The sequence below is a fragment of the Mercenaria mercenaria genome, chromosome 6 (genome assembly GCF_021730395.1).
Source record: "Mercenaria mercenaria strain notata chromosome 6, MADL_Memer_1, whole genome shotgun sequence".
NCBI lineage: Eukaryota > Metazoa > Mollusca > Bivalvia > Venerida > Veneridae > Mercenaria > Mercenaria mercenaria.
In genome coordinates, this window is record NC_069366.1 from 44,706,790 (window position 1) to 44,732,642 (window position 25,853).

Genomic DNA, 25,853 nt, shown 5'->3' on the forward strand with positions numbered 1-25,853 from the left:
TCCCTGTTGGCCCCGCTTCTACCGCTGTTATCCAAAACTGGATTAAGCGACCCAACAAAGTTAGTTCCTTTGGCTATAGGTTATCTGAGGTCCAATATGAATCTGCTAGCAAAGAAAGGTGTAAGTGAACCTTGTACGAATGATCTATATATGTGGGCCACAGGACTTCAAACGTTTCAAGGCTGGGCTTGGAAAAGTAAGTATATTTTCGTAATTCTTGTTGATTTTGTAACTTTCAATATTATTAAAAAAATATATATTGAAAAAAAGTTAAATTGCATTTTATTCGTATCACTTTTTATAGATTTCATCACAGCTTTAACAATACCTTACGCTAGCTGGTGATTTTCTCAACATCTATAATCCTCCTTTTGCTCACATGACCGGTTCTACTACAGTTATATAAAAGTAAGATATCGGATAAAAATAGTATATGTGCATATTACAGACGATTTCAATTTGACATTAGGTATTTTCTTTTTCTTTATTGGGGATGTGTTCCGTGCTACACCTTATGGGACATATCTCACTTAATATAATTTCATTGTTGTAATTTTTACGTAATCAATATACAGTCTCATTTCGATATTTCGAATTCCAACAGACCACGCGTTTTATTTTGACAGATGCAGAATTCGGCTTAAAAACGATACTATATTTATCTACATGTTAACATGACATATACATCTAATGTACGTTTTGAGAGTACTTAGCAACTTGAAACTTGTATTTTGTCTTTAGATTTTACTTATCTAATAATAGCAACGCATACTTACGCATGTACGTAGGAAACAATTTCTTTACTTCGGCATGCCGAGGCGTAAAAATAAATTGAATTTTGACTGAAGGGCCTTCACATTCACTTTGACACAACCGAGGTCGGAGTCGCACTATGTCGAATTTGACCCAACTGTAGCGAAAATACATATAGGGCGTTCCATGAGAAAACCCGTATTAGTGACAAAAAATCAAAGTTGAGATAATAACATATTCATAAAGAACATTCTTTTATCTTTCAAATCCGAAAATTTGAAGTGTTTATCTTCACTATCTTAAGAGCTACAATGTTTTTAAGTTAGTCACCGAGAGTATTTTGCGACGTGACGTTAAGAACATCATGAAAGCAGTATGACGTCGTTGTGCATGCCCTGTATTTTTCAAGTCATTAATGGAACAAATTATGCGTAACACTTACTTAACATCATACATTTGAATATTTAGGAACAGTTTAAAGCGATTTTACTGAAAATAACTTAACCGTATATTTATAGTTTCATCACAAACCTTTTTTCTATACACCTCTATATTTTCATGACGCATGGGTGCTTTGGAATTTCCGTTGCCATGACAACAGAAACAACATTTATATGAAAAATATGGTAGAATTTGAATTGTCTTAGATGACACAGTTACAATATATTAGTTTCTAGTTTCTGGAGCAACATAAGAAAAACAGCGATTATTCAGTATTTTACACTACTAATTATACAATAGTTATATCATGTCACTAATACAGGTTTTCTCATGGAATGGCCCATGGTAATATTATATTAAGAAGGGATTTTGACACTTGACTTGAACATTTCTTCGAGACAGGCGAGTTCGAGATGAAGAAAGTTACGTCAACACTGCTTAGTGATAACAGGCCGCTGTTTGACGACGTTCGCTTATAGTCAGGGAGAACGTTCCTTAGATGACGTCGCAGTTGTTCTGCCTGTTGTTGCTTCAGACATAATGCACAACATTCACAGTCTGGTGAACAGAATGGCCGGGAAGCTGATTTTAATGTCAAATGCAACAAAATGTGTGCAATTTATAATATAATCTTGTTTACAAATGGAAAGGAAATATAATGTAAATGAGAAATGAGACTCTTTTTTTTTTCGGTGTTCATGCCAAACGAACGACAGAATAGGATCGGTAAATTAAACATGAATCGCTAGCGCAATTCATGGATTTGCCGATCCTATTCTGTCGTTTATTTCGCATGAACACCGAAAAAAAAATCATTTTTTAAATAAAGCTGTATCTCTTATGACAGCGTGATCTTTTGTGGTATAAACAGAAGCGAATAATGAAAGTTACAGTCAAACTTCGTTATCTCGAACTCGACAGGAGCGGCAAAATTTGTTCCAGGTATCAGTAGTTCGAGCTATCGAACAATATAGATTATATAGCGGTTTGGCCGGGACCTGGCGATGAGTTCGAGCGAAGGTCGGTGTTCAAATTATCCGAGTTCCAGCGAACAAAGTTCGACTGCATATTAGATACACACTGATTACAGAACTCGACTTTGATGTCATTCGGTTGTGAGAAGTTTTCATTCGGCAGTGGTTAAATGTCTTAAAGAAGTTTGTACTTGTAGTACTACCTTAGTGGTAGTTTTCATTCTGATGTTGTCACTTCACATCATTCGGCCGATGTAAATTTTCACTCGGCAGTGGTTATTTGTCATTCAGCAATGCTAACTTGTTATTCGGCAGTTGGTATTTGACATTCGTTACTGTAAACTTTTTATTATGATGCTGGTACTTTATATTATGATGTAGTTCAATGTCATTTGGTAGTGGTAACTTGTCATTTGGCTCTGCTAGCTTGTCACTCAGCAGTGAGCAGTGATAACTTTTCCTCCGGCAAGGCTAACTTAATATTCGGCCGAGCTAGTTTATCATTCGACAGTGCTAACGTTTCATTTGGCAATGCTTACTTGACATTCGGTTTTGCTTATTTTTGATTTGAAAGTGGTAACTTGTCATTTAGCAATGCTAACCTGTTATTTAGCAGTACTTACTTGTCATTCGGCACTACTATCTTGACATTCGGCTTTGCTAAATTTGTCATTCGGAAGTGCTTACTTGTCAATCGGCACTGCTAGCTTGACCTTCAGTTCTGCCGAATGATAAGTTACCAAAGCTGAATGAGAGATAATGAACCACTTCCGAACGAAACTTTACCACAGCCGATTGATGTAAAGTCGGAACATCAGAATGAAAAGATAGCACTGCCGAATGAAAAGTTAGCACTGCTGAATGACAAGTAAGCACCGCCAAATGAAAACCTTCCACAACCGAATGACAATGAACAATCAAAGCCGTGTTTCGCATGTCAAAGGTGCATGGTGTTTTTCCATGGCGGTGGATTTCGAAACTTATAACGCCCCCACGATATTTTTGACGATAAATCATAATTCTTACAGTATGTCTATCAAATTTTTAATAATAACACATTCAAACTTCAACAAAAGCAAATACTGCAAGGACATCATCTCATTTAAAACATTTTAGAGTCACATAAATACACACAAGGATAAAGAGGTGTAAATATTGTCTTTTCACTGATATGTGGTTAAATATAATATTAAATCTTGAGAATTTATTCCCAAGGTGTTATTTTGTTTCTGTCAAAATTTTCTTGTCTTATATTAAAATTTGCCCGTTTGTCATTTGTAAACATACGTATATTTTTCTGACTTTGTAAAATTGGATTGGGGCGGTAGAACAAATAAAATGATATCATGGCATCACTCGACTTTGTTGAAATTTTCATATATTCTTTTAAACATATCTTTATACATAAACATTGTGAGAGGCAATGTATGTTTGAATACTAATGTTTAGTTTTTGCTTGTAATTAATGAACGAGCAAACAAAAATAATTTGAATATCAGAAAAATAAAAGAGGGAGAAGCTTGACTACTGTATCAAAATGCCTTTTCATATTGAATTTCGTATCATTTCAGTGATTGATTCAGGATTCAAGATTCCGAGTAATTTAGCAGGTTTAAACCTTAAATGGATGGGCGACATGGGCGAATGCACCGCTATCCATGCTAGCGCTTATAACAACTACACTCGAAGTATGCAGGAATTTGACGGGAAATACTGTCGTCTTCTTATACCAGTATCGGGCATTCCAGGGGTATAAATTATTTTGAAACTATTTACCAAGGTTTTGTCAAGGAAATAATCTTTCCTTAGAGGCAGATTGTATTCCATAGTCTATTTTACAACAATTGTATTTTATCATGGTCTTAGAACCTCCAGAAATTTTCAAAAGTAGCCAATTCTCAATGGAGGTGTATGCACATGTGTGACAAATTCACGAATTTTTCGGACACGCATCCCCGGAAATTGTTCGATTAATGTAGAACAACTGTAGTGCATTTAACTTATTAATAAATGGAGATTTAATTAGCCACTTCTGAAATTGTCAATATAACAAAACCATGTGCTACTTTTTTCTACCACATTACGGCAAAATTTTTCAACCCATTTGTACAGTTAGCACAGTGTTATCTTGCATAGGTGCACCAGTGAAAATATGACTATTACATACATAACACTGGAAAGCGATTTAGAGCTTGTCTATGCTCATTTACCTCGCTTTATTCAAAGAGATATCATTTATGTTCGTGCACTTGTTCCTCCACACTAACCACTGTTATAATTCCAGGCAGGTTTTCAGATGATGGTGCTGGGTTCGTGCGCATCAAGCCATTGTTCCAACAGTGATGTGAAAATTATTGTAGACTCACGTTTGTATATTTTTCTGCATCAGAAGTGACATAGATATCTCCATGTTATTCTGCCAAAAAATGTCCTGAAAATGCCAGTAAATGATGCATGATATTTTCTTTACATTTCATCAGCATTTCCCTTCCCGAATACATCTTCTAAAACTTGACAGGAACCCGGTTTGAATTAATTTGATATAAAGAGAATATTTATCTTAAATTAGCTAAATGCCATATAAACATTGGAACAAATTTCTGTTTCTAATCAGCGACATCAGAGAAGTTTTTACGGGCACTAATCACGGGACCATATCTTAATTCTCAAGACACCGTAGGCTGAAGGTCGTCAAGAAGTAGTGTCGAATAGTTTGTTTATTTGAGCCGCATCACGAGAAAACCAACATAGGGCACTTGCGACCAGCATGGATCCTGCGCGGATGCGCAGGCTGGTCTGGATCCATGCTGGTCGCAAATGCACTATGTTGGTTTTCTCATGGTGCGGCTCATTTCATGTTTTGATTTCAGATTAAAAAAAAAATACTTACCTTCTGTTTTTTATTTTAGCTATAGAAGCTGTGGTACCGAAAACATTCACTAGCAGATCAATAGTATCGTGCGTTGTGGAGAAGGAACTAGATTCTAAGGCCATCGCCGTCATGTAAACATAATATCATTTTATATAAAAAATAGTAGCGGAAAAGATAACAAAAGAATACTTAAAGGAATTCAATATTCAAATTTAGAACTCATTATTTGATATGTTTTGTGGTGCGACCACACCTTAATTTTGAATACTTTTTAATGTATTCAACATCTTACATTGAAATCTTTTCTAATCGACTAAACGAACGGTGCGTAAAGGAAAACATACATTTCAAGGAAGGAAGATACATTTGAAGATGGCATCTGCTCTAGGACACGGCTTACATAGCCTACTATCTATATATGAACAAGTTACAATGAATATGGCTTTTACTATATATTCACTCCAATACGATGTTTATTTTCAGATGTTTTTTGGCTATTCTTGGAGCGGTCGTCACTATAGCAACGCTCTATGACGTAATCACTATTCAGCTTAAGTCAGACGACAGCGAACCAAACTCTTACAAGCTACAACATAATGAAGCAGTAAATATGAATACTATTCACACTAATGGCGCTTACACTGTGACAGAAGCTGAAAATGGCCCACTTCCGGTAAAAGAGGATCTTGGGACTTCAATACAAAACGGAGTAATACTAACCTCCGATTTTAGTATTACCAATAAACCGAAACAAGAGCAAAGTAAGAATCAGAAAATAATTGTGGTACCATTTCATTCATCATTTAATAGTCAAAGGAATGTAACAAACGAGAAAAAATACAATGTTCTGGTTCATATTTTCTGTTAGATTGTTTCAGTAAAGCCCTTTTGCTGTAATCTCATTAACTGTTGATCTTCACATATTATTTTCTAAAGTAATAAATGTAAAAAAGAAAGAAATGGTCTTTGTTGACATGTGGTCTGTAAACACAGGTAAGATTGCACTGTTTGTACATGTAGTTAAACGGAAAAAGAAAATAATGACCTTTATAAACAGGCTTTATGACTATGACCTTTCTTCTGGGTAGATATTTAGCACAATTTTTACTGTCATTAGATAACAATAAAAATATAAATCCCAGCACATTATTTTTTAATAGATGACTTTAATACTAGGAATTGTTAGCAAAAGTGATAAACCTTAACACATTTTTTTTCAATAGACGACTTTAATAGTAGGAATTTTTATCATAAGTGATACATCTTAGCACATTTTTTTCAATAGACGACTTAAATACTAGGTATTTTAGCAAAAGTGATGTAATATGAAGTTAAATGAAGCACCAACCAAAACATTAGGTGCAAAAAGTCAAATGAAACGTCTAGAAAACTGTATTTGAGATTCATTTCCTTTCAGGCAGAATAGTGAAGGCGGTTCTAGCTTTCTCTGCGTATACAAATGCACGTAAATTACTGAGTACCAGCCAAGCTTCCGGAAGTTTGAGCGCAATCAATGGCATCCGTTTCTTAAGCATGGCTTGGGTCATTTTAGGCCATACTTACTTTTTCGCATTGAACTATACAGGTATGTATTCAAAAACGATAAGACAGAACTATATGTGTTTCGTGTCAGTTGTCATGCCGGAAATATTTTAATGTGCGTTGATGCATGCATATTATAGCCGCATAATATCTTCAAATGTTTTGAAATGGTTGGGCTCACTTCCCTTTCATATACTTTATTTATTACAACCGAAGAGGTTTTAAACAGTCAGAGTATGCCAATTTGTTAATGTACATTTACTTCTTGAAAAATGTAACCTTTGCCAGAAATCAGTAAAGAAGAACACCTATTGAATATTCGCCAAGCAATTTTACAATGTATTCAAGCTCAGTAAAACATTGTTATTTTATATTTATTTTCTTATTACAGAGTTCATTACTTCTGTTTCAGCTAATGGTTTTGACTTAGGAAAAACAAAAATCAATCAGTATTCATTCATGGCTATCATATATGCAACCCCGTCTGTGGACAGTTTCTTTGCGCTCAGGTACTTTGCTCTTGCAATTTCCTTTCGCTCAGGTACGTTCGTATTGCAGTTTCTTTGCCCTAACGTACGTTGGTATTGCCGTATCTTTTGGCTCACATACGTTGGTTTTGCAGACAGTTTGTATTCACGGACGTTGTTGTATTTAGATTCTTTGCGCTGATATACGTTGGTATTGCAGACTCTTTGCATTCATGTACGTTGTTGTATTGTAGTTTCTTTGAGCTTAAAAATGTTAGTATTGCAAACGCTTTGCGCTCACGTACGTTGTTATTGCAGTTTGTTTTTGCACTCACATACCTTTGTCTTGCACATTCTAAATGCGCTCATGTACATTGATCCTGCGACAAATACATACAGTTACATGTCTACGTTACTAACTATTTACTCTCTGAAAAAATTAACAACAACTTCAGTTCCTGAAAACTGTTTCTATTTTTTCCAGGCTTAACTATTCTGCTTTTTAAAATAACACAAATGCAGCTGCATATTTACTAGTGCAATAAATTCTGTAATTTTCCTTATGATAGATGTTCCGTAGTTCAGTGACACTTCCGTTTTTGAAACCAATTTCAACGGAACTGATGCAAATATAAATTTATTATTTTTGTAGAATTAATACTGTAGTATGTTTAAAACAAGTATGCTCAACACTATAAGTTCAAACACTAGGACAACTAAATGATATTACTCATATCTATAAATTTTAATTTATAATATTATGACATGTCTTGTACATTATAACGGGATTTTGACTTTATTTTTTTTCTCTATGAGATAAGATAACAACACGTGTGATAGTTGTGTCATTAATTTTGAAATTATTGCGAACCCAGTCTGGTTATTTGCATAAACTGCGAAACAAAAACACCATGCTTGGAGTCTACAAATAACAATCTGTTTTACGAAACAGGACACACATTTTATCTCAAGTTGTAAATTGTTTTTCACTGTTCTGAACAGAAACTGTTTCTTTTGTCATCTACAGCGGTTGTTTGGTTGCATACCTGACTCTACGGGAACTCCAGAAGGTGGGAGGAGCTAAAAAACTGAATTGGTTCATGTTCTACTTTCACCGATTTTGGAGGTAATTTAATATTTACTATTATCCTATTATAATAAACGAATCTAAGTCAAGAGTGGCTGACACCTCTTTATACGTTGGTATAATAGCTCGTGATATGCTCTCGGCCAATCCGAGAGGTTCATTTGTTTATGAATAATATTGATGTATTATAAATTGGAACATGGAGAACTGGAAGCGAACTATAATAATATCCAATTATGGAATGTTTACTGTGTCTGAATTTTTTACATGTTGAGAAACATGATTTTTATTTCATTGATATATCGCGAAGGTACCGGACACATTTCTACCTTTTGATAATTTTTGTTGTAACGATTCTTTTACGGTGCCCATTGAACTTTCAAAAAGACAACTTCTTATGGTATGCTGACAGTCACGAAATCTCGATACTTCATAGAAATATCTTTATGACATCTGTAATATTTTTAAAGGCTGACGCCCCCATATATGTTGATAATTTTGGTTGGAACGATATTGTATCGATATATCGGTAACGGTGCACTTAAGCCAGATGGCGATAACCCATTTATGGAGAACTGCCGAGATAACTGGTGGACGAATTTGCTGTACATCAACAACTTTGCAAAAACAGATAAAATGGTATGTGCTGGTTCATATTAAAATGATAGGTCTTGGTGCATATTACTGAGATAAAATAAAGTATAAAGTTTCGCTACCACTATTATACTTTATTGCTGTCAGTAACAAATGGAAACATTTCATACATCATCATGAAAGCCTACACGATAGGTAGACCTTAACATTTAGCCTGCTGGCGGCAAGTGATGCTGCCTTTGCGACCAGTGCAGACCAAGATCAGTCTGCACTACTACCGTGCAGGCTTATTATGGTCTGCATTGTTCGCTGTTCAGTCAGTAAATTGTCAGAGAACACACACTGCTCAAATTGAATGATGGGCCGGTCCATTTTAGAAATTTAGAAGGGTAAGGGTTAAAGCCCGTTTGGTCTATGCTGTCTTGATACTTCTCTTCTGATGTGCTTCATCATGATGGCGTTTCATGTGGTGGTTTTTCCTCTGACTTGAGTACATTGCGTATATGTTACGTAAGTGTGTTAGTGATTCATTTTATCTTTATTTACTTTATCTACACTGTCATGTTTCTTTGGCACATGGTTGGATACAGATTGATTTTTTTCTGCATAGTTAATCGATCCAAACACCACAGTGGTAATTTTTCACTGACTGTTCCATGGCGGTGGCATAACACTCTTGTTCTGTCCTTGTTTTTTGTATACAATGTACTTTTTTACCCTTTTCAATACCCTGATACAGTGAATCTATAAAATCTTAATTAATATTTCATCTGGCATAAATATTTTTCAACAGTTTTGTTTGTTTGTTGAATAAACGTTGTCCTATATATAAATGGCAGCCATGCAGTTGATGGTATAAACAAAAAATAATAATATTTACGCTTGCAGTCCAAATTCGTCCGATTTCAAAACAAATATCCCTGTTATCAATTTTAAGTCAGCTGTCAAGAAATATAAATATTCCTTGAAAAAAAAAAAGATATTTGCGTCTTTTGATGTCATGGAATCAGCGAGGTACGAAACAAAATTCTTTCATTGACAATAACTATTGAATTGTTTCGACTGTTCATACATATATGTTAAGCGTAATTTCAATGCATTTCTAACATGTACTTTCAGTGTATGGGATGGACCTGGTACTTGGCCAATGATATGCAGATGTATATTCTCAGCCCGCTTATTTTCTTACCACTGTTCTAGTACGTTTGCTTTTATAACACTATCTTTATTTTAGAGAAAACTATTGTAAGAAAGTAAGATTATTCCTAAGAGTTGTCATACACTTGCACTTACTATGAAGTTCAGTTTGATAGTTCGTAAGTTAAATTTAAATTTTGTAAATTAGCCCCACGTGACACCTTTATCTTAATTTCTATTTCTGAATCAAAATTAAAATATGGCAAGTTGAATGCGCAAAACCTTTTTCTGTCGTTTCTGCAAGCAAGACATATTATAATTAATATGTATGTTAGATTCGATTAACACGATCCTTCGTACCGTTTTACAATAATTATAGCATATATATCAATGTTTTCAGTAACATAATTGCCGGTGGAGTAGTGTCTGCGATATTCATGATTGGCACAATCATAGCAACAGCCGTGATATCACATGAACACCAGTACCCTGTACAAAGTGCTTCGCCATATGCACCTACAAAGTAAGTTGAACGACGGTCTCACCAGTTGCACCTACATAGTATGTTCAACAACATTCACAATTTATTCTTACAAAGTAAATCGAAAAACATTCACCATTTGCGCCTACAAAGTAAGATGAATAACGCAGATGACAGTTTAATAAATGGGTAGGTACATTAAGGTTTATTGGATTTGAATTTAGTATTGTTATTATTTCTGGTCCTTTTTTCAGTTTGGTTTTGTGTGGCCTGAGAGTTGTTGCATATTTCAGTGCCTTTCATGAACATGTTTCACTGGTCTCGTTCTATGCATGCAAAGGGTCTTCTGATATTTTTTTATTAAAAAGCATAATATACTTGACAATTGTATGCGTTTTTACAGACATACAGACAGACAGACAGATACTTTATTTACAATCAGGTTCTACAGCATGAATACATGAGAACAACATGATTTATGATATTAACAAATGTGGGTGTATGTACATAGCAATACTGAAACAAACATTTACATAGTTTTATACATATATACATATATGGGGACAGTTTGTAGTTTTTAAATAGGTAATAATTCTAGTTTCTATGTGGTGGACAATACAGTTAACATTACATGTATATGGTATGCTACATTTGAACTGTGATTTTGTCCTTCAAACGTGTTTGGTGACTATTTAATATCACCATTAATTCAAATTTAAACTTTAGTTTCAGAAAAGTTGTCTAATGACAAAATAATTCCATTTCGTGTACTTCGTTGCTTAAGCGACATACAATGTGAATATTTTCAGTCTGTACTTAGATTTAAATGACTAACACCAATTACATGAATATGTTACGGGTTTGCTCGAACAGATTCATGCACATGCTATGTATACATCTTTATTCTCAATTTTTAGACAAGACGGACACTATAATGATTTGATGTACATACCGTTTTATACAAGAATGGGACCTTACATAGTTGGTCTAATAACTGGCTTCGTTTTGTATAAATGTAAATGCAAGTTCAGGATACCAAAGGTACGACAGGAATAGTACATATTGATGAACATTTAATCATTTATCAATGATCTCACAAAGAATTTGTTCTTTTTTGTTTATGTTAAAGAGAGGTACTCTAATGATATTTTCTAGGGGATTTGTAATTTAAAACTTGCCATGATATTAGTTTGACCATTGATGTTCTCATCTCGCTTAGTGAGATATCTCGCTACTTATTTTGAGTATATTTTTGGAGCTTTTCTTGCTCCTTATTTCTTCAGGCCATCTGGCTGTTTGGTATTGCAGAACGCTCCAGTTATATATTTTTCATATTTTTTTTAATTTCTTACTTATATTTGAGATATAATTCATAAGGTCAACACCCAGTTGCCAGCATAAGCGCCCCTAATTTATTGATAAAGTATTAAAACTGTTTAGGTAATAAACCTTGGTTGCTGGGTCCTGTGTGTTCTGATGACAACAGCGGTTATCTATGGTCCCTATACGAAGGATGACGGCCATATAATGAGCACAGATGATTCTACGGCGTACTATACATTGTTTAGGACAGTGTGGGGAATAGCCGTTTGTTGGGTTATCTTTGCTTGTGCGACAGGAAATGGAGGTATTCTTACAGTGTCATTATAAGTGTTGTTTGTTTGCTTCGTTTTATTTTTGTTTCTTCGGTCATTCACAGTATGTCCTGGCATTTAGCCGATGAGCCGGATGGAATTTATCACCTCCAAATATAACTGGAATCTAGCCCGCATTATATAATAATATGACATGTTCTGGTTTGCAATCCTCTGTACAAAAATGTTATAAAAATAGAAGGGCTGGAAAGGGAAGGCTTAACCTATAAGTGGCACGCAAATTTCACAATCTGAATCCAACCTGATAAATAAAGCAGTGTGCTAATAAACAACTCGTACATGTATCTTAAGCTAGCCTTTAATATTAGTGACACAATTTAAACTTGTTAAATGTTTGATGTGTACCCTTTTATATTTAGCTTTAAAGTGATTTCTTTGAAATATACCTTAATGATGATTTTTTTCCAAGCATTATATCTGCTGCAAGCAAAATCAACCAGTTTTAGATCATTCTGTATACGTGTGTTTGTTTTGAAATCATCTGCATTGGGCCTTGTTCAATGCTGCGGCAGTTATACTCTCACTCTTCATTTTATCAATGGCCTGTATGTAGTGTATAACAGCAGTTTCAATTAATTAAAGCTAAAACACAATTCAGTTGGAAAAGGTCGCGATTTTATTTAAAGATTTCTCATCGCAAATGGGATGGTGAATTTTTTCATTAAAATTCGAACACTATACATAAAAACTCTATGTATAAATTTAAAAAAGTCTAATTCCATTTGCCCCAGGAAAAACTGTCAAGGAACAAATTAAATAAATAAATTGAATAATTTTGTGTCCCAACACATTATTACAAAACAAACGTGAAAGTTAATTTGAATAAATCTATCATTTTTGTAACAATTTCACATGATTGACCAGCCAAAGTTTAAGATGTATAAGAACATCAAAATACATGCATTCGATATACGTCTGCCCCTGCAGGCATTTCATTTTATTCCATAATAGATATTCATGTCCGCAGTTATCTCACAGAATCTCACAGAATCCCTGCTATTATTTTGACTATTGGCTATTTTCAACATGTATACTACCAACGAATCTTTAAAGATTTTATTACACAGCAAAATAATTAATCATTCATGTTTAGCACAGCAATTGTTTGTATGACACTTTGCCTCTGTCAAGTTCCCCTAATAAGCATCTTTGTGTCTGAAACAGATCTACAGGGAAGGAGTCTGAAAGAAAATATACCAAAACAATAAAGTTTTCCGATTCATTTATATATTATATCTTCAAATAAAGGGATTGGTGGATCGGATAAATTCGATGAAAGTCTTTGTTGTTCCATTGTTGACAAAGAAAAACAAGCGTGTCGAATTCAAATATGAAATTCATTCACGTTTTTGCTTCTCAATGAGAAGGGAAACAAGTAAGGTTGTCACAGTAATACATACTAAGATACCGTTATCGTTATGACCGTCTTAAATGGAATGGTGTCCATGAAAAATAAACATTTTTTTCGTGTGCTTAAATGCAACATAAATCGCATTATTTTACAAATTATGCGAACGTATATGTTTCTTTAATTCTTTTCTATCTGTCTTCGTGCAGGTTGGATCAATGATATACTGTCCTGGAGTCCGTATGTTCCACTAGGACGACTTACCTATTGCGCATATCTCCTTCACCCTCTCGTCATGATGATGTTCTACGAGAACAGAATGCAGCCGGTCTATTTCACAGACTATGATACGGTATGCAACTTGCTGTTATATCTGCTTTGCGTATAGTAAAACCAAATTATTTGTGTTGCTCCTGCGTTCGCAAAGGTTCACTTGTATGACCTATGTGTTTCCAATTTCTCATGTACTCGCTCGGCAGTGACGTCATATACAATTAACAAACGTCACGTTGTCATATGAGATATATGCATTTACCGAACGTTACTCGTGGAAAGCGTTTGTCATGACGCAACGTTAGAACGTTTGCAAATCTAAAAACGCCGTTAGTTGACAACTTTGTTGTTTCAGAGATGTATTTTTTCAACAGTATGCCAGAAAAAAAACACGGAACTATAATTACATGATATGCATCGCCGTTAAGTAATTTTCATTTGGGTTTTAAATATAGGGTTTAGTTTAAAGTATTTGATCCAGTGTAAATCATCAAAGTCAGATGTACTGTGTAGTTGTTTCTATATTCTAGCACAAATTAGCACGACATTAATGCCATTTGTGTAATGAAATTATGATGTTTCTAATAGAAATGTTATTTTGAATTCAATACCTATTCATTAAATGAATGACAAACCGGCCAAAAATGTACCCGTACGGACTGTGCTTTGTACCTTACACAAATTTGATTTTTATGCTACCTCCCCCACCATTTAGGGGGCGTCTTAAAGTAACATCATCGTCCGTCCGTCCGTTCGTTCGTTAGTTCGTCCGTCCCCTTTATGGATTTCAAAAAGACTTGACACAAATGATCAGTAAGGCATGACATTATGTCGCGCGCAAAAACTTTAAGCCAATTTCTCTTACTTTTTGAATTATCTCCCTTTATTGAATGTCCATTCTGAGTTTGTGTCCTGTGTGTAACTTTGTCATCCAAGAATGGATTTCTAATAAAAATTGCACCAGTGATCAGTATGACGATGTTTCGCGTGGAAGACCCTTAAAACAATCCCACCTACTTTTTTAATTATCTCCCTTTATTGAATTTCAATCCGGATCTCTTGTCCGGTCTGTTACTTTGTTACGCATGGATTGATTTCAAAAATTCTTGGCACCAATGATCAGCATGACATGATGATGTAACGTATTGAAGACCATAACTCTTCCCTTCTTCCCTTTTAGTTATCTTCCTTTATTGAATGTTTTTGTCCAGGGCATATCTCTGAAACTTCTTTAAGCATTTACTGTAAGGAATTTATGCAAATTGCACACAATGATAGAGAACATTTAGAGGAAGAGCAATAACACGGACCTTAATCTATCCACCTTACTTTTTGAATTATCTCCCTTTATTGAATGTCCATCCCGATTGCCTGTCCGGTCAGTAACTTTGTCGTTCACGGATGGATTTGACTAAACTTTTACCCAGATAATAAAAAATATTGGATATCAGATACCACTTCCATTCAAACGAAAAAGTATCGGGGCTTGCTCTTTTTCAAAAGTAGTATCTTATTTACACATCCGGTCTGGGTAGCTCAGCAGCATGAGCGCACGATCACATGAACTAGAGGTCGCCAGTTCGACCTGAATTTACTAATTACAAATATACTGTAGTGCGTATAAAAAGTTTCAAAAATATGATTAATGTAATGGATGGAATTCCCTTATAAAAGTTAAGTATTACGTAAACTAGAGATTTCGTGGCTTGTTGTGGAACAGAAATTGTATCGATGGTAATATAGCACCGCATTTATATACGATAGGTACACTTAATAAACGATACGGTATAAAATGTCATTTAAGATAACTTTTATCTAACGTCATAGATTGTCACCCTGTCATAAAAATAGAAATAGCATAAAACGACGCAATATTTCGAATAAAGTCACCTCACATTTCATTTAACCTATTTCGAAAAGTTTTCAAGGTTATCAACTTTGTGCCATACTAATAATCATAACATCTTTTGAAATGTTGATTGTAAAATACATGATATTACTTTGGAAGATAGGTATGCACCCTAAAACAAAACAGAAATAACGCATGACATTATTATAGTTTAGCTAATATTAATATACGTTTCTGGCTCTCTTATGCTACTATATAAATATTGCCTTTTAGTGAGGTCGATATGAAGATAGACCTCATCATATTTCTAAGGTTGATATTTTGCAACACTTGTTTAACATTTAAATCCAGCCACTCAAAGGTTACTTGAGGAATATCCAAACAGTTGCAGCCGGCTATTGGTCACTTCCCTGTGTTTTGGTTTTAATTTGTGTTAACGGCACTTGTATTGAGGTCAAAATGTCATGACGTCACTGTGGAAGGTCAATACGTGTTTTTGACTTCTTTTTCATATCAATTATATTTATTATCATTTACCCTTATCATGCTGGACACGACTGATTCTGCCTTTGCGACCAGTGTAGATCATGATCAACCTGCATATCCGTGCAGTTTGATGAAGATCTGCACTATTCGCTATTCAGCCAGTATCTATTTGGTAAGCACCCCTTTTAAGTAATGGTACTGTCCAAATTGAAAGAAGGGCAAGTTCATTATAGAAATTTAGCCGGGTACGCGTTAATCATGCGACTATGTTAACACCGATGGGAAGAATTATGAATAATGATTTAAAAATAGATAGATATATTTTATTCAACCATAAGATGAGAAACATGTAGTACAGACAATTGATAACAGTTACACATACGGAAGTGAACAGAGTAAACAAATACATGAAGTAAACAAATACTTGAATGGAAGTGAACAAAAATTAAACAGACAAATTTAAGCATTATATATTTTCATAATGAGCGGACAACAGAAATCGTTCTGATTTGAAATGATATTACTTATTTATAATAAATATTTACAATATAATAATACGATCATTACTGTTCTCACAACTTAATATGTAAGCAGAATTCAAATTACTGGACTATTAGCACTTCCCTTATATAATTGGTAAAGCTATATATACAATGTACCATAACTTCAATCTGACAAAAGTACTTGATCTTCTAAACGAAGATCTGAGAACGACCTATTCACATTCGTCTCCTGTATATTTTGGATTTCCATTATTGCAATTTTATGTTATCCAATCGGACGACTTGTTCGATTGTCAAAGGATAAGAAAAATATGCGGTTATTCCAGGACTCGAACTCGGGACCCCTCGCTTACAAAGCAAGTGGCCTACCGACTGAGCTAACCGGCTATCTGATACATTACGACATAAGAATTGTAAATATCAAAAGTCAGTGCAACATGTAGATTTGCAAGATGTTGTAAGCTAGGCTCTGATTGGCTAGTGAAAGAGCCGTCAGAACGAGGCAATGAATAGGTCGTTTTCAGATCCTATGCGTAGCGTAATATAGGAGATGTACTTTAGTCAGATTGCCATAACTTAACAAAGCCAGAAGCGCGACATATAATAATGCATAATTATTTGGGACTACAATCACAAAACAAAATGTAAATTTCATCAATTTTACTTTCAAATTCAATATACACAAACTATAAAAAACAATGCGAGCTTTTTGATGTATCTATGAATGTCTTGTTCATCAAAATAATGTTTTAACGAATGGCTTATAATGGGCACGGCTCCAATTAATCTTTTAAATCGGGATACCGGGCAATACTTCAAAATCCCGTTTGGGCATCCCTTAAGCATAACAAATATATATATAATCACTAATATAGTTCAGCAAATAGTAAGCAAATGTCATTTAACACATCCCATAAACAAACACAAATGTATTATAAAATCCACCAATAGTGTACAGCAAATAGTCAACAAATGTCATTCGTCACAAATTTTGGCAAACTCCAAACGAGTTCATACAAATCACACTGATGCTTTATGCGATAAGGCCCTGGGAAACAGGGGCATTATCACCGGCATCGGTTTAAAACGATTCGCCGGCCGCCACAGGCCTCCTACTGAAGGCTGGGGAGAAGTCCCCAAGCTTAAGTAGGAGGCCACCACCAATTTCAGATTGGCTAAGGCGAATCTCCCTACTGAGAAAAAAAAATGCCGTGCCCAGCCTTAAATTGTGTGTCTAGCAGTGGTGTTCCCTGCTTATACAGTTTCTAATGCTGATCAATTTGCTCAAAATAAATCATTGCCCGTGGACGACAAATGAACCATATCTGCATTAAACTCGCTTTGGAACTTCGTATTGAGATCGATATAAGAGTGTAAAACGTAATATTCCCCCGATTAAAGAACATGAATTTATGCGCTTGCAGTTAACACGCGTATTCCATTGCAGACAGAGTCCCAAACTGTGCACAGAGTTACCTTTCATAGAATCACCATCAGCCACTATTTAAAATCGGCAAAATTTAGTTATTTCAGTCTTTCAGACATGATTACAAGCATAATGAGGATTCAATGGCGAAATGAAAATATTTCGGAATAGCAAATTTATTACTGTGCTTGTCTTGTGAAATATAGATCTACGATATGTAATGTCTGAAGAAAGTCACCCACCGATTTACATTATCGATTCGTTTTTCGTCATTGGTGACGTCACAGCTTTATTACATCACTATCATAGTCAGGTACTGGTAATGGATAGCAAATAATCGGAAGAGCGTCTTCGGCTAATTCTTAGTGTATTAACGCAGTACTGTTTGTATATTTACCACGATTTAAAGTTAAATGGCGAAAATTGAAAACAAAACAGATCTTTAGAGATATCAATTCATATTATATTTTCTTGTGCTGGTTCCTTCATGAACACCCGGAATAAAGTTAGACGACCAAATCGATTACGCCTTCTGAACACCTGTGCTACGTTTATGCATGTAAATGTATTTAATAATTGTTTTTCTACAGTTTTTAAAGCAGAATATGTCAACATAACGTTTCTGTTCACGAGATAAAAGTAATACCAAAAACAAACAAAATATTGTTTTTTCCTTTTTCGTACTGATAAGCTTATGATTTATATTCTCATGATTTAATTATTATAGATGACGCCTGTTTTCAGACGTTTTAAATGTAAATATCAGACTGAAATGAAATGAAAGTGATAATTGCGTCACGAGTACCAGGTTTCTCTGCCTTTCAACCCAAAATTCGGACCTTCAGGCTGTTTGCACACAGGAAAGAATCCATTACGTATTATGAATGAACAAACCGCCCATTTTACTGTTGGTGCTGTCATATAATGCTAGTACATTATGAGTAGATGTTCTATTAACCAAATTATTGTCACTAAACCAAAGTTACTAACCATTAACGAGTTATTTGAATCTTAACGAATCAGAAACAAATATTTCATACACACAGACAGTATTAACTTATGAACTTTGACAGAAGAACGGGACTTTGAACGTAACTTTTAAAAGCTACAGATTTCCACCTTAACGGCCGCTTCATTTTAATAACTTCTTCGGTCAAACCTAGTCCCGCAGCAGTTGTTACGGGATTTTTTTTTTTTTTTTTAACCGCAGAGAACTAGTTCTTAATACTGGTTTGTTATTAAAATAAATGAGCAATGGCCTTACGACCTCAGACTTTATTTTAAGTCCTCAACTAATGCCCTATTACATCTATCATCTACAAAATTACATTTCTGTTGGCCGAAATATACCCCCAAAGACAGTTTGCCAACAACACAGTTACACTGGCACCATTTGCAGAACAGTCATGTCTTTCATTATCGGGGTTGTGACCAAAGTACAAGGCCACTGAAAGGAACACCACTTCCAGTTGAAGTAACAAGCCGCCCCGAATTCAGCACCATCAGCAATTTCCGTATGAAAAATATTATATCAGTTTAACTGTATAACCATATTCGAGGTGAGATATATTCCATATTCACACGGGAAACAAACGCGCGTAAACGACCATTACGTCACTCAGACGTGTTGTGACGTTAGAAAGACGCACACGACATAAAGTTCCATCTTACTAATATATTTCCTGTTTTATAAATGTTATGAAAGTGTAAATGTTAAGTGTAAATAATTTGAATCGAGAAATATACTGTAAAGAACAAAGTGCGACTACAATTTTCATCCTGTTTTAAGCAAATAACTTAAAATTCATACACAATGTACAAGTAGACCGGCACATAAACAGTGAGTGATACGGATTATATCTCACTGACAGAATCCAGTATTCCATCGGTTAGCATAAAATATTATAGATAACTATATTTGCTCTGAATATGTTCTACCCATTTTAACATTTCATGAAAATTGGACCAAAATATGCAAGTATGCCTTCCTTTCAATGAACAACCGACCATGGTAGAATATTTGTAATAACCCCATCATTGCGTCAAACAACCGTCTGATAAAAGTTCTACTAGACCTCATGACACTAATTATGAAAGTGAACCTAACCAAAATTGTAATTCATGAAGGGTAACCGTGCTTTAACACAAAAATGACTGAAGTAACCCAAAGAGCTAAAAAAAACTTTTGTTTGCAGAACCCTTTTGATCTTAATTGGTATCAATCCAAGACTCAAAAATACAAGAATTGTCGCTGTGACAGGACCAAGTGATTTTTATCCGCTATTGGAATAACAAGTCCTTGCAAACCTGTTCATATCAACTGTTAACAGTCGAGCAGAATCTCATTATCGTAAGACTTATCTCTGATTGCAAAAATGAAATCACTCAGGTAGAATTTGCGATCTGTAATGATAAGTTAGCTACCAGATAAAGAATAAATTTAGAAACCTTTCCCAACATAGCACAATAAATACTTAGGCCCATTGCCAGACACTAAAACAAAATATTTTTACCCACTTGAGAGCCTAGCAAGTAAAGATTCCCGAAAAAGGCGGGAAGCAGCTTTAAATGCATCTTTGAATGATGTCTCGTTTCGGAAAAAAGAACTGAATTGCCAAGCCTAGAGACCTTGTCGGCTACTTTTCCCTTGTGTTTTGCTTCGTAAGTGTTCCTGGAACACTAATTATATACATGTAGTTCAATTTAAAGCCAAAACTGAAACCATCCAGTAAAATGTTTTATCCGTCTTATTAGGGTAAATAACCAACTGCTTAATTCTGTTTTATTGATTAGACCGTTTAAATCTTTGGGACTAGATATATTTCCTTTACAAGACAAACATACATGTGTATACGGACAGCTAAGTTTGAAGTATACAGTAACACCGTCTGAAATTGAAGTAAAAACATTACTTTTAAGTTTTAATTGTTTTAAACACAAGCATTGTGCGCAGCTGTTGTGGTGTGTTCATGTACATGAGCCACTTGCAAAGTTCGTTACGTAGTCAGTCTTAACAAAAAATAAATGAAATTCTATAACGACGTTAATCGACATATTCTTACCAACCCAACCTGCTTCAAGATTCTTATACGCTTTGCACCGGACCATATTAGCTCTGTGTTTATATACATCTATATGTAATAACTAATAACCTCCTTTATATTTCATTGATGACATGCTAAACTAGATCTATAAAGGCATTGTTCCATGTTTCTGTAGACCTTATTTTTGTGACTTTAATTTTGGTCTAAACATGAGCTCGCCAGACAACCTGACTCTCGAACTGGCACCAGATCTAATAAATTAGCTAAGTCTATTTAGATCCAATTCCTACCACAATCTTAATAGATTTACAGCCTCTGAGATTTTAAACCTAAATAAGTATGTACAATAAGAACTCCAGGGGCGGCAAATTCAATTGTCCGTATTGCCCAGGTTGTCCCAAAGCTTGTACGGAAAAGTGAAATTTGACCAGAATTAACTAGATTCTATATAACTATTGTACTGCAGTACGGACAAGTACAAAATAGCAATTGACAAAAACGGACAAGCAAGACAAAATCAGATTTCACCGCCCCTGCAGAACATAAAAAATCGAGATCACCTTTATCAGAACCAATATTTTGACCAACATCACTCTTCCCATTGCCTTTGCCACACTTGGACCCCATCGGCTTTTCCATCATGTGCTGATTTGCCCTACGTAAGTACGTTTCTTCCAGTGTTGTCCGTGCCATCATTCCCACCATTCTCAAAGGCCGCTGCTCTGCAGGGATACACAAGTCAAGCTCTTTCGCCCTTTTTTCTAAACGTTGCCTCCGCTGCATAAATTTGTCTAAGGCCGCTTCTCTCCAGGGATACACAAGTCAAGCTCTTTCGCCTTTTTTATAAACGTTGCCTCCGTTGCATAAATGTCTAACTGGATGTCTAACTGGTACGATGTAGACCTTTATCAGTTCAAATTGTAGATGTAGATCTAATAAAATAAACATGTAATCTGTCCAAAAACAACCATTTCCAATTCCATTTTTTTTTTATTTTCCCTTGTACTTTTGCGGCTCTCAATCTGCGCGAGACCGTGAGAAAGAAAGTAACGTATAGGATTACAAGTGACGTCACAGGTACAGGGTGGCGGATAAGTTGTAGCCCAAATAACGGAGACTATCCTACAGAGATAGTCCTTATTATATAACGTTATGTACAGCACATATTTTAGATCACTGTTAAATTGATTATCAACTGAGATGAAGTATATCATTTAAACATTCTAGATAATTCTATGTTACAATTTAAGTATAGCGGTAAAATCAGACTTACTTTCAAACTTTATATGATACATCCCAACAAATAAGTGAAAGCAGACATGAGCCGTGCCATGGGAAAACCAACATAGTGGGTTTGCGACCGGCATGGATCCAGACCAGCCTGCGCATCCGCGCAGTCTGGTCAGGATCCATGCTGTTCGCTAACGGTTTCTCTAATTGCAGTAGGCTTTAAAAGCGAACAGCATGGATTCTGACCAGACTGCGCGGATGCTGGTCGCAAACCCACTATGTTGGTTTCTCATGGCACGGCTCGTCATTATTCAATCGAACAGTTTCAAATTGTCGGGTAAGTGCCGATCAAGTGCCTTGTAAATAGTTTTGAGATGACAATATAGCCAATTGAAAATTTTCACAGCTTTCATGATTAAATTTAAAACAAATAATTGAGTATTAATCAATAACGTAACGAATCTGTTAAGAGCTCTTAGACCACACAGAGCTAGTGTTGAAAGAAAAACTTTTTTTCAAACCCGAACTGAAATGCATGTTAAACTTATCTGATACAATGTATACAGGAGACGTAACTTGAAATTTTTACATGTCAAAATGTCCCAGTGAAGTATTCCTGTAATGTAAAATAGAATTATGTTTTCCAGATATAATTAGTTATTTTCTATTCATGTAAATGGAAACTGCAACAGGGATGTGATTTTACTGACTATTAATTTACAGGTTTATTACAACATTTGATGACTATTTTATTTCAGTATACAAGTTTTCATTTTGTGGTTGCATCAAAAAAAGATAAAAAGGATATACAAAGAATGTATGATCCGAAATTCAAATTTTCGAGTTTTATAAGTATACATTTTTTGAGCCGTGCCATGGGAAAATCAACATAGTGGGGTTGCGACCAGCATGGATTCAGACCAGCGCATCCGCGCAGTCTGGTCAGGATTCATGCTGTTCGCTTTCAGAGCCTATAGCAATTAGAGAAACTGTTAGCGAACAGCATGGATCCTGACCAGACTGCGCGGATGCTGGTCGCAAAGCCACTATGTTGGTTTTCTCATGGCGCGATGGATTCAACGACTGTGCTTCCAGAATCCAGTTATTCGGTAAAATTGCTTGAAGTCAATTATTCAAAAGACGGCAATGTCCATTTCGTCTTCCATTTAATTTTAACACATGATTATGATTACGGGTTACTGAAGGTTATGGCACACTATATAACTTATCGTATATATTCGTATTATCAGTAACTGTATCAACCGGTTGACGAAACTTAAAACATTCAAGATGGCGTCCATTTTTTTGCCTGGTACGGTTCCTGAAATTAGTCGTGTGGGCTGAACAATCAGAAGCCGTATCGCTTTCAGTCAAGTTGATTAAAAATTACTAAAAGAATCTATTATTGGTCTAGAAAAAAAATATATTGGTCTATAGCCGATGTTATCCTCGTATGACTTCGGCATTTAGCTTAGTATTTGGTCAGATATTACTTAGTTTATTAATTAACAGTATTAAAACTGTGAAACAATAGATTCCTATTTCTTTTCAAGGTTTCGATTTTCTGACCAACAATAATTTATCTCAGTGTTGTATCAGGATTTAGATATAGAAGCAAATATATTGGATTAACGGGTAGTGCAGACCAATGTGCTTTAAAACTAATAAATTAGCGATAGGTGCACTACATCCCGACATTTTCAACTTTTGTAGATATGATAACTATAATGACCTAATTATCAGGTGCGAAACCTTTATCAGAAAGGTCACTTTGAATCCGATTGTACTTGATTATTCAGGAGATTATACCTAAAACTGAGTCATTGATCCCGACTCGAGTATCACCAATCTGATGGCATACATTTTAACCTTACTGATAAACTTTGATATGTGGCAGTTGACCTAAATCCAGTCGACACTGAATATTTTCCAATACAGGTAAATCCAATATGTGCTGTACAATAGATCTATGACGGATTATCTTTGAACATCCCTGGACTTATTGGACTCAACTGCCACATTATCAAAGTTTACTAGTACATAGTCATTGAAGTAACAATACAAATTAGGCGTTATGTAAACATTACAGAAGCGTAAATCTAGATATGGGAATGCTCTTGAAAATGTTTTTATTTTTCATAACATTTCAACTAAAATCAAAAACACACCTGCTCAGTTATGCCACGTTTTGGATCTTAAAAAGCATATATTCATTTGTTAGGAAGTGTTATTCGAAAGTAAAGATCGCCTCGATAGCTTAGTTGTGGAGCATGCACTTGTCGTGGTTCCGATCCTCAGCCGCGTCATACCTAAGACGTGAAAAATGGTATTAGTAATCTTCCTTGCTTGGCGCTTAGCTTTAAAAGGGAAACTGGCTTCTCCTCTCTCATACCCTCGTGGCAATGGATTTCATCAGGAATGAGATGTCGATAGTGTAACTTGTAGAACTTGCTTCACAATCGATCTAAGATAAATTAGTATAAACTAAAAGTAAAGCCAAACAGTTTCAATATATTCACGTATACAATAAGTAATGCATTCTATAACATTTGTCAAAAATTATCAAATGCGGTAGCCAGACAGTTAATATCATACTGTAACATAGAAATAATTAAGTTATTATCATACTGTAACAAAGAAATGATTTAGTTAATATCGTACTGTAACATCCAGATAATTTAGTTAATATCGTACTGTAACATAGAAGTAATTTAGTTAATATCATACTGTAACATAGAAGTAATTTAGTTAATATCATACTGTAACATAGAAATGATTTGGTTAACATCATACTGTAACATCGAAATAATTTAGTTAATATCATACTGTAACAAAGAAATGATTTAGTTAATATCATACTGTAACATAGAAATAATTAAGTTAATATCATACTGTAACAAAGAAATGATTTAGTTAATATCATACTGTAACATCCAATATCATACTGTAACATAGAAATAATTTGGTTAACATCATACTGTAACATCGAAATAATTTAGTTAATATCATACTATAACAAAGAAATAATTTAGTTAATATCATACTGTAACATCGAAATAATTTAGTTAATATCATAGTGTAACATCGAAATAATTTAGTTAATATCTTACTAACTATATAACACCTTAAATGTTACTAATTCATGTTGTTTGGTATCATTACACGTGACTATTTTATTTAAAAATGGGATTATAATATTTTTAACAACGTAATGTGTACATCTAGAGACAAACCTCTTTTTCAAAATATTTTACTATATTTCAGGTCTATTATTTCCTTGGAAACCTAGTTCTGTCGTATGGTGCAGCGTTTGTCATTTCGTTATTCTTTGAATCGCCGATGATGGGCCTGGAGAAAGCCATCTTCAAAAAGTAGCTGATATAGAGCTGATCCCTGAAGTGCTTAAATATTACAGTAGATAAGATAGAGTGAACCATTATCATAACTAAATCATCTAAAGTAATGGTTTATGAGAAAGATATTGGACAACACATTCAAATAACATGTTATACGAAATCAATAAAATCAGTTCTCGCAACATGGGACTATTTTTCACATATTTCAGGATTGGATAAATTATGAAAATTGTGAAACCACGAAGTGTTATTCCCAGGAAACCAGATTTTACATTTTATGAACATACATATTTACATGTCAATGCTTTGATGAAGTAAACAAAATAAAAATTCTA

General features: G+C 34.7%; 1 protein-coding gene across 1 annotated transcript; it reads left to right on the top strand.

The window, feature by feature from the left end:
* LOC123549060 (nose resistant to fluoxetine protein 6-like) lies at positions 1 to 25,853 on the top strand. The gene is made up of 15 exons (XM_045336844.2): positions 1 to 196; positions 3,740 to 3,918; positions 4,453 to 4,534; positions 5,078 to 5,171; positions 5,524 to 5,801; positions 6,458 to 6,625; positions 6,995 to 7,091; positions 8,077 to 8,175; positions 8,607 to 8,775; positions 9,850 to 9,929; positions 10,268 to 10,390; positions 11,266 to 11,389; positions 11,789 to 11,975; positions 13,561 to 13,703; positions 25,427 to 25,853. The coding sequence occupies exons 1-15, from the start codon at positions 97 to 99 to the stop codon at positions 25,535 to 25,537; spliced, it is 2,034 nt and encodes a 677-aa protein (XP_045192779.2). The 5' UTR covers positions 1 to 96; the 3' UTR covers positions 25,538 to 25,853.

Excerpts from the sequence above, each read along its gene's own strand:
- LOC123549060 (XM_045336844.2), top strand. The coding sequence starts at position 97 with ATGAATCTGCTAGCAAAGAAAGGTGTAAGTGAACCTTGTACGAATGAT. Across the intron at positions 8,176-8,606 it reads TACTTTCACCGATTTTGGAG|GCTGACGCCCCCATATATGT; the intron begins GTAATTTAATAT and ends ATATTTTTAAAG. Across the intron at positions 8,776-9,849 it reads TTGCAAAAACAGATAAAATG|TGTATGGGATGGACCTGGTA; the intron begins GTATGTGCTGGT and ends ATGTACTTTCAG.